The 9,985-nt window shown below is 42.3% G+C and overlaps 1 protein-coding gene across 7 annotated transcripts in view; it reads left to right on the forward strand.

Annotated features, from left to right (window-relative positions):
- ADHFE1 (alcohol dehydrogenase iron containing 1) overlaps nucleotides 1-9,318 on the forward strand; it is a 31,868-nt gene extending 22,550 nt beyond the window's left edge. For all 7 annotated transcript variants that reach the window (XM_032421814.1, XM_032421815.1, XM_032421816.1 and 4 more), the window contains 2 exons: nucleotides 1,819-1,976; nucleotides 8,665-9,318. In XM_032421814.1, coding sequence (XP_032277705.1) covers nucleotides 1,819-1,976; nucleotides 8,665-8,748 — 242 coding nt within the window. In that variant the 3' untranslated portion in view covers nucleotides 8,749-9,318. The remainder of the gene's footprint in view (nucleotides 1-1,818; nucleotides 1,977-8,664) is intronic.
- Nucleotides 9,319-9,985: the final 667 nt, after the last annotated feature.

The raw sequence follows: 9,985 nt of genomic DNA on the forward strand, positions 1-9,985 counted from the left end.
TTCCCTATGTAATCTTAGATTTTCCTAGCTTTATACCAATTTATTCTCTTTCCTACCCTCTCTTTTTTTCTCAAACACTTCACAGGAAAACCCAGAGGCTTCGATGCTGTGTTTTATGGCAGCAATCCCAGGAACATAAAAACCTCATAAACTTTATATCGTGTGTCACCTTTCCACCTAATCCATATTTCAGCTGCCACTGTGTAATACAGACTGGTCTTGTCAGGCAAGGTTTACCTTCCATCCAGCCGCGCTCCCAACTAGCCCCATATCGGGTTCTATTTAGACCTTTTCCTGGATTACTAAAACAGTTCTTGCTGTCATAGAAGAAAAAGGTTAAAACTAATTGAATAGTGTGCTTCAATAGGGACATAAACTATACATTCTAGTCTCCTTTTGAACAATACAGAGAAAGTGGCCTTGACTCAACATGAGGCATTTTGGATAATGACTTATGCCACATCTGTTTGTCGAGTGCTTCACTTCCTGGCAGTGAATGTGTTCGACTAGAACGGGTGAGGGGCTGGAGTGCTAAGGGTCTGGGGACTCTCACTGCTACCCTGCCTGAGGGCAGAACCCCTAGCTCTTCCACACTGATGTCTCTACGATTTCATGTACTGATTATTTTTTTTTAAAGATTTTATTTATTTATTCATGAGAGACAGGGAGAGAGAGAGAGGCAGAGGCAGAGGGAGAAGCAGGCTCCCTGCTGAGCAGGGAACCCGATGCGGGACTCGATCCCAGGACCTCGGGATCTTGACCCGAGCCGAAGGCAGATGCTTAACCATCTGAGCCACCCAGGTGCCCTCATGTACTAATTATTAATCATGTCCAAATTTCCACCCCTTGGCAACCTTCTTCCCCCTTCACCAACATCATTATTATCTACAGAGTAAATACTCTTTTCTGTTTTTTTTTTTTAAGATTTTCTTTTTTTGACAGAGAGAGACACAGCAAGAGAGGGAACACAAGCAGGGGGAGTGGGAGAGGGAGAAGCAGACTTCCCGCTGAGCAGGGAGCCCGATGCAGGGCTCAATCCCAGGACCCCAGCTGGGACCATGACCTGAGCCGACGGCAGAAGCTTAACAACTGAGCCACCCAGGCACCCCTAAATACTGTTTCCTGAGAGTCTTTATGTTCTTGGTTCTGTCTGACTGGTTCTGTAATATTTATTTAGAGGAACCCGCCCTGCCCTTTGGCAACAGAGCCCAAAATAAGAAGTTTTATAGCTATAGAGAAGAAATATTTCCTTGCCTGGCTACATATAATCCATTTTTGTCATTCTCCTCCTTTGGGGCAGTCAGTGTTAGACTTTTGTACCTCTATATGTCCTTGCCACACAAGGTGTTTGCGAAGTGTTGGTCTTCTTTTCCTAAGATGTTGCAATGAGAAAAGATATTGAACACATATACCTCTAGATGTCAGCAAATTCCAAGCCTTGAAAGTTACATAAGCTTTTCTCCTACAAATGCTCCTTCCTCCTCATCCAAACACCAGCCTTCTTTTTTGGTCTCCTCCCTGTGCTTCTTTTCTTGGCTCAGTTCCTCCTCTTCCCACCACACCAGGGGCGAGCAGCCCATTGGATATGTGAAAGCCAGGTTAGCCTCAGCCAACTTCTCTGCAAAGGATCTCGGGGTTCTGCAGGCTGGCCTGGCCCATCTTTGTTCTGCAGGGCTGATCACTGGGCTGGCCTCCGTGTGGAGGCAGAGCGGTGCCCTTGTCCTTGGTGGTAGGGAGGCAGCAGTAGGTTATATATTCAGCTATCTTGTGACTGAATGATACCCTTTGTCTCTACAGTCAGCACTTTGTGTCTTCTAGGAGCTGATACCCGCACGGCCAGGATCCCAGATGCTGGGCCTATTTTGGCAGACACACTCCGGAAATTCTTATTCGATCTGGGTGTTGATGATGGCCTCGCTGCCATTGGTTACTCCAGGGCCGATATCCCTGCATTAGTGAAAGGAACGCTGCCCCAGGTAAGAGATGCAGGGTGTCTTCACTCCCTTCTGAGAAGCACAAAGCTGCTGGGGAAACGTGGTCCACTGGGGATGTTTTAGGGGAGAGGAAAACCAAGGGGTCCTCCAGCAGCTTTCAGGTCTCCTCCACACCAGACAGCAGCTCTTCTCTTCCCCTGTGGGAAGGGGCCAGGCTCCCTCACCTTTATATTCTTCCATAAAACTGTGGCTTTTTTGGAGCTTTTATGATGTAACTGAAAGGATCTTTTATAAAAACTCAAGGCAAAAACAACCACATTTGTCTTGAGGTATGGCAAAATTTCCCTTTTTACCATTTCTGCTCTTTTAAGAGTCCTCTATAAAACTACCTGAAGCCGTTCCAAAAGGACCACTAATATTATTTTATATTATAAGCGTTATAAATTCCTACTGTTTTGTGGAAAAATAGGCATGGCCTTTAAATCAATACTATTACAAAATCACTTTTTAATGTATCTGGGAGAGTATATTTTATACATATACATATACATACGTATCTGTGTCACTTTGGGTCCTACTTATTTAAATGTCACTAAAGAATTCAAACTGAGCTGCCAACTTTATTGGGTAGAATCATAATAGATGTAGAGTTTCCCCTCCAAGTTTCTTATGAAGAGAATTTACCCTCCCATTGCACCTCTCTTACCTTTTGGATCAGATACCCTTGTGCTGTAGCATCAGACCTTAAAAGGCTACGACCCCATTCACTGCAACTCACCATAAAATCGCGCCAGAGCCACGAGGTCTCGGGTTTTGGACCACACCATGCTCACCGTGCCCAGAGTATTCACTTAGTCCTTCTGTCTAAAATGGGAAAGATGTGGATCACTTAAACACTGTAAGGCTATGAGCGCAAGGCACTGCTACCCAAAGTTAAGGCAAGCATGGATCTGTCGCTGACTCTGAAACAGAGTTCACGACTATCCTATCCACCCCGCACAGATTCCTGCTTACCCTAAGTAGCAGTGCTTTTCCCTCACCCCACTCTGGTTAAATAAAGGCCTCACACTAGCTTCTTTCCCACTTGGCAACTGCTTAGAATGTTGAAGACCTCACCACTCACATAAGATGATACTTGAACGGATTGGGTTAATAGACTCATGTGTCCTCAGGAGGTAGGTAGGTAATAGCAATGAACAAAGTAATTTAAAGCAGCAGGGAGTGGTGGGGACTTTGGTGAACTAGAAAGCTCATAATCCATCTCACAGGGTGTCTTTTCAGCTACAATGTATTATCCCCCAGCAGAAATTCAGGCCCCAGCGCTGAGCTTCCAATTTCAAAAAAAAAAAAATCCACTGGTAGAGTTTCCAATTTCCAACAAAAATCAACAATCTGGATGTTTGTATTGTATTCCCTGATTACCCACTGTACAAACCAAACATGGCCCATGGGCCGGCCGGTCCCCTGATTTAGACTCAGACCCGGTAGCCTCAGCTGCATCTAAAAATACAAATGAATGAGAAAAAGAAACCTCTCAAAGTGTAGCTGAGCTCTTAGGCTAACTCACAAACTCTTAGTTCTAAGCAACAAGTCCAAGGGACTAAATAGCCAAAAAAATATGACCAACACAGTTATTTTATCCAAGCCTACTAGGTTATTAATTCCATGAGTACAGGGTCATGTTTTCCTCACCGGTCCTCGACTGCACCGAGCACAGGCTAGTAAACGTGGTAAATGGACACCACCTGCACCCTGCAGCCCTCTCTCTTCCAAAGCCTTCTGTGCAGGTGTGCATAATGGCTGAACGGCGGTAACTTGTTCAGAAGTTTCCTTACACTTAATAGGACTCACCTAATGACAAGAAGCCATGAAAGCCTGTCCAGGGATTCAGAGACCGGAGACCAAACGGTCGCCATGGTTTCTGACATGGCGTTTGGCTCCTAGAGCCTGGTGCCAGTGATAGTGCCCGTTCTGCAAGGGGGGTTCTGGAAAGTTCTGCTTGCTCAGGTATGTGTGTTTGTCAACCTGCAGGGATGGTATCCATGATCTTCAGATAAAACTGTGTGATATTCTTAGCCATCTCATTGCTAGTGGCAACGCATCTTCCAGCCACCAGCACGCACTGCAAAGTGTTTACTGTTTAAATTCTACTGTGCTCAGTCTTTTACTTTCAGAAACTGTTCCAGATAGCAACAGATCCAGACTAACCTTTGAGACCATCCGCTAAAATGGCAAGTTAATTAGGTATCATATTAAATGCCTCAGTGCACATACCATCCCGGGGAAATCACAGATAGCAAAGCCTTAATTAGACAAAACTAATTTCTTAGTTTCACAAAAGATGCAAGGTAAATTGGATCTTTTGAATACAAGTCATCTCTGTAGAGGAGGAGGCCAGGATCTCCTCAAGCTGTATTCAAAAGGCAGCCCCAACATGAATGCTGCTTTTTTAATCATGTGCCTGTGATTGGGAGAAGCATAGTTAATTTTAATAAACTAGCACTAGTTCCATTTGGGAGTCCATGTAATTGAGTCAATGTGTTCTATATATGGAGAAGGCAGGAGAGATTCACAGGACTTTGGGAGGAATCTTAGCAATAAGCCTGTCTGTTTTGCAGATGAAGAACTACTATGGGTTTTTTGTTTGGTTTTTTTGGCAGCAGTGAACATTTTACAGGAATGCTATGGCAACTTCAGAATTTTACAAATGCAGCAGGCTAATCTTCACTTATTAGTATCTACAGGATTTAAGGTAGTGAGAGGGATAGGTTGGTTGCTGCAAAGAATATTGCCAGAAAGATTATTTATGTAGTCGACATTTGATAAAGCTTCTTTTATGTTCAGCAAGAGGGATCAGTTTTCTCTGGAAGGAACAACCGGGCCAGTATTCTTGACCAAACACCACATCCCATACTGATGGTGGCAACAGCAGCCCTGTGTACGGAGGCTTCCAACCGCCCACGCCAGGCTGCAAGGCAAGCAGGCAAGAATAAATTAATCTTCCAAGCGGGGTTCCTGAAACCTCTGGAAAAAAACATTTACATTTCAAATCAAAACATTTCATTTCTGAGGAGAGCTGTCTACCAAAATGAGCACTTCCACTCCCTGGCAGACAGGCCAGCCGAAATGTTATTTTATGAATGTGCTAAAAGTAGTAGTCAGGATTTATTTCAGTGCCCATGTTAATCAGTTGTCCCTCGGTCTTACACGTCTATAAATGATAGCGCATTGCTGAACACATCTTAATTCAGAGAGTTTAGCTTTTACATGGCATAGATGATATGAGTGGGGATAGATCACAAACTTTATGTCCCTGTCCTCGTTTAACCTATCCTGGGGTATTAGAAATGTGAAAGAGAAACTCAGATCAGCTTGGCCTGAGGTACTTCTGAGACTCCTGAACTACTTCACCAAAGATGAACAGGATCGTTTTAAGGGCCTCTGAGCTCATCAGAGAAGATTCTCTCCTGTTATAAACAGAACAATGTGGCAGGAATTGGCAGCCATAGCAAATGCTAAACTTTGGTTCTTGACCCTGCCGCCAACACAGATGTAAGTCTCTGCCTTGCTATGGATTTTCCCAAAATTCTTTAGTCTCTGAAGATCTGCTGCAGTGTAAAATTTTTGGTTTTACCCATGCTCTTCAGCATGTCCCCCCATCCTTCTCCCATCTGTCCATCCATCCTTCCTAATTATTTTTTTAATCATGGTAAAATATACTTAATGTAAAATTTACTATTTTAACCATTTTTTTTAAGTGTACAATTCAGTGCCATTGAGTACATTTAGTATTGAGCAACCGTCCCAACTATCCATTTCCAGAACTTCTAAACCATTTCAGATAGAAGCTCTGCTCTATTGCTTAATGGTGAAATAGTAACTCCCCTTTTCCAGCCCCTGAGAACCTCTATTCCACTTTCTGGCTCTATGAATTTGCCTATTGCAGGTACCTCATATAAGAGATACAATATTTGTCCTTTTGTGTCAGCGTAATGTCTTCACTTAGCATAAATCTTTAATGTGTCTGAATTTCATTCCTTTTTATGGCTGAATAATATTCCATTGCATGGATGTACCACCTGTTGCTTATCCGTTCATCTGCAGATGGACACTTGGGTTGTTTCCATCTTCTGGCTATTGTAATGGATAGCCTTCTGGCTATGAACATTGGTGTACAAAAATATGTTTTAGTCTCTGCTTTCAGTTCAAATGGTTATATACCTAGGAATAAAACTATAGGATCATAGGGTAATTCTCTGTTTAACTTTTTGAGGAACTGCCGAACTGTTTTCCATAGAGGCTGCATCATTTTACATTCCCACCAATAATGCATGAGGGTTCCAATTTCTCCATATCTTCACCAAGATTTCTTATTTTCCATTTTTTGGATAGCTATCCTGATGGATGGGAAGTGAGAATTCACTGTGGTTTTGAAGTGCACTTTGCTAATGACTAAAGATGTTGAGCGTCTTTTCATGTGCTTACTGGCTATTTATATATCTTCACTAAAGAAATATCTATTCAAGTCTTTTGCCTATTTTTGAGATGGTTTGTTTGGGGTTTTCTGCTGTTGAGTTGTAGTAATTATTTATATATTCTAGTTATTAACCCCTCATCAGATCTATAATTTGCACTTTTCTCATTCTGAGTTGTCTTTTCAACTCTCTTGAGAGTGTCCTTTGATGCATAAAACTTTTAAGTTTTGATGTAGTCCAATTTACCTAATTTTTGTATTGCCTGTGCTTTTGATGTCATATCCAAGAAATTATTGCCAAATCTAACATCATGAAATTTTCCTCTCTTCTGTTCTAAGAGTTTTGGTTTTAGCTCTTAGATTTAAGTCTTTACATTTAGGCCTATTTTGAGTTAATTTTTTTAATAATTCTTCCTATTTTCATTCTTCCTTTTACCTTACAAATACTTATTGAGGTCCTACTATATACCATATAGTATACAAGGACACAAGGAAGAGGAAAATAAAGTCTCTTCACGCCCTTATGGAGCTTACATTTTAATGAGAGAAGACAGATGATAGGCATCTAATCAAATATGTAAATAAGATACAAATGAAATCATTTCAGATAATGATTAGTGGTATGAAGGGAAACCTGGATAATGAGATAGTGATTTCACATGGGACAGTGTGGCGGGAACTCCAGCAAGGGTGTCAGAGAGGCTTCTGACTACAGGTGAAGGCAGCCACATTAAGATCTGGGAGAAGAGATCTGGGAACAGCACTGCAGGCAGAGGGGAAAGGCCCTGAGAGGGTGAAGATGAGCATTTTCATGGGACTGAGAGGGGATGGTGGGGCTAAGTGAGATGAACTGATGGGAGAAGAGTCAGAGCTGAGGTGAGCAGCAGGGCCGGAACAGTGTGGCATTGGAGGCCATGGTCTTGTCATTGCAATGGGAAGTCAGCAGAGAGCATTAAGCAAGTAATGATATGAACAAATTTACACTGGGAAAAAGTTATCACTCTGGCTGCTGTGTGAAGAATGGCCTCTAGGGGGAGAGAGTAGAGCAAAAGTGGAAACAGACTTTCGGAGGGGGTTAGTCAGGATGACTTAGACTTGGGTTGTGGCGGAACAGGAGGTGATAAGTGGTCAGATTAGGGATTTGCTCTGGAGGTAGATCTGACAAGTTTGCTGGTGGATTAAACTTGCAGAGAAGGGAAAGAGGAATCAAGAGGACTCCTAGGCTTTTCCCTGAGTGACTGGGTGTCACTGCTGAGATGAGAAAAATGGGAGGCAGGTGGAGTCAGAGTTCTGTCTTGAATATGTGAATTTTGAGATGCCAATATCCCCCTCCCACCATTTTCATTAATGCAACAAATAACTGTTAAGCACCTATGTACTGTGTGTCGAGCACCCGAGCAGGCACTGGGCATGAAGAATGGGCACAGCCCTGCCCTCATGGAGCTGCCTCATCTACCAGGTATGCTCCCACACAAGTACTTAGCGTAAGAAAACAAACCAAGAGACCCGTGAGAATGGAACCAAAACTGGCATATATCTTAATTTCATTTAGGCCCAGAAATTTGGACACAGGGTAGTCATTGTAGTATCTTTTAATCTCCTGTCCCACTGGGATTAAGGAGACACTGATGGGGGTATAAATAGCAATAGGGTGTGCCATCTTTGCTGACTCCACCCAACAACACTGGAGAAATTGAGCAAGTCACTGAATTCATTTGGGAAGGTAGAAGTAAAACCTTAGTTAATATTAAAAAGGAGTCACTTGTTGTCCTTAGCGTGAAAGTTGATGTCCTAATGAAGTCTTTTTGAATATACTTTCAGTCCAAGTTGCAAAATATACAGTCTTCGAAGTGAAGGACAAGCTGGTTCTGTTTTCCTCAGCAGCACCTGCTGTACCTGGGACAGTGCTCTCTGCACAGAGAGCCTACCTGGCTGAGGCTCCGCCCAGGGCTGTTTGGTCGTTATAGCAGGTGTTCTGCCCGAGGTTCGTTTGGTTCTGTACTTTGGGCAGAAAGCTATTGCCAGAACATAAGGCAAAGGCAATGGCTTTTGAAAGCTTTGTGGAAAAGAGGCATCATTTGATGAACTTCTGAGTGGGGGATCAGCTAGTATGAAGCAAACAAGAAATGGGATTTTTAAAGATAGGACTATTAACAAGTCATTGATTCTTATGGCCAAGTTAACTTACCTAACCTAGTCGCTTTTACAAACTATCTTTTCAAAGCCCTGGGTAAATCCTTTTGTTTACTGTTTCAGGAAAGGGTCACCAAGCTTGCACCACGCCCTCAGTCAGAAGAGGATCTGTCTGCTCTGTTTGAAGCTTCAATGAAATTGTATTAATATTCATTCTCACTGAAAGAATTACCACTGGCCATCATAGTCCTGACAAGAGAAGCCAAGCTAGCCAGAACTTTGTCTTTTCATCTCCACGTATAACATACCTGTTACCAGTCTGAATGTGTTATAAATTTATCCTGCAGAAGATTCCCTGATGCTCAAAGTCAAGCTACTTCCATAAAATAGTGCAAAAATACCCACTATGTCGGACCTTGAGCGAGACTTTAGGGATCCATGTTCCTGTCCCAAACCCCACAGATTGCCACTGCTCTATTTATCAAATGGGCAAAAACTCAGTATCTATCAAAAACATAAATGCACATATCCTATGCCCAGTAATCCCCAGTCTAGAAATTTATCCTATAGAAATACTAGCACAAGTGTGTTAAGAAATATGGCAAGGATAAACAAATAATACATTATGTTAAAAAAAAAGAGAGAAGAAGAAGATAGTAGGAAGGGGAAAATGAAGGGGGGGAGATCGGAGGGGGAGACGAGCCATGAGAGCCTATGGACTCTGAGAAACAAACTGAGGGTTCTAGAGGGGAGAGGGTTGGGAGGATGGGTTAGCCTGGTGATGGGTATTAAAGAGGGCACGTATTGAATGGAGCACTGCGTGTTATACGCAAACAATGAATCATGGAATACTACATCAAAAACTAATGATGTATGGTGACTAACAAAGTTAAAAAAAAAAAAGAAATATGGCAAGGATGTTTCTGGCAGCACATTTCCTAATAAAAAATCTGAAAGAACCTAAATATTCATTAATAGTATAGAGATAAATAAATCATAGTATATTAAATAATGGAATGCTATAGTGCTATCAATAAGAATGAGATAAATCTATTGGAAATATGCCCATGATATACTGCTAAATTGGAAAAAAGCAGAACAATTATGTATTTGTATGGTCTGATTTTTACTTATTAAATTATATATAAATATATGTCCATAGAGAGAAAGGATACACATCAAAATATTAAAAGTTATCACTGGAGGGGCGCCTGGGTGGCTCAGTCAGTTAAGCGTCTGCCTTCGGCTCAGGTCGTGATTCCAGGGTTCTGGGATCGAGCCCCACATCAGACTCCTTGCTCAGCAGGGAGCCTGCTTCTCCCCTGCCTGCTGTTCCCCCTGCTTGTGCTTGCTCTCTGTCTCTCTCTCTGTCTCTCTCTCTCTCTCTCGTTCTGTGTCAAATAAATAAATAAAAAATCTTTGGAAAAAAAATAAAAGTTATCAC

This window comes from Phoca vitulina, unplaced genomic scaffold (assembly GCF_004348235.1).
Source record: "Phoca vitulina isolate PV1807 unplaced genomic scaffold, GSC_HSeal_1.0 scaffold25, whole genome shotgun sequence".
NCBI lineage: Eukaryota > Metazoa > Chordata > Mammalia > Carnivora > Phocidae > Phoca > Phoca vitulina.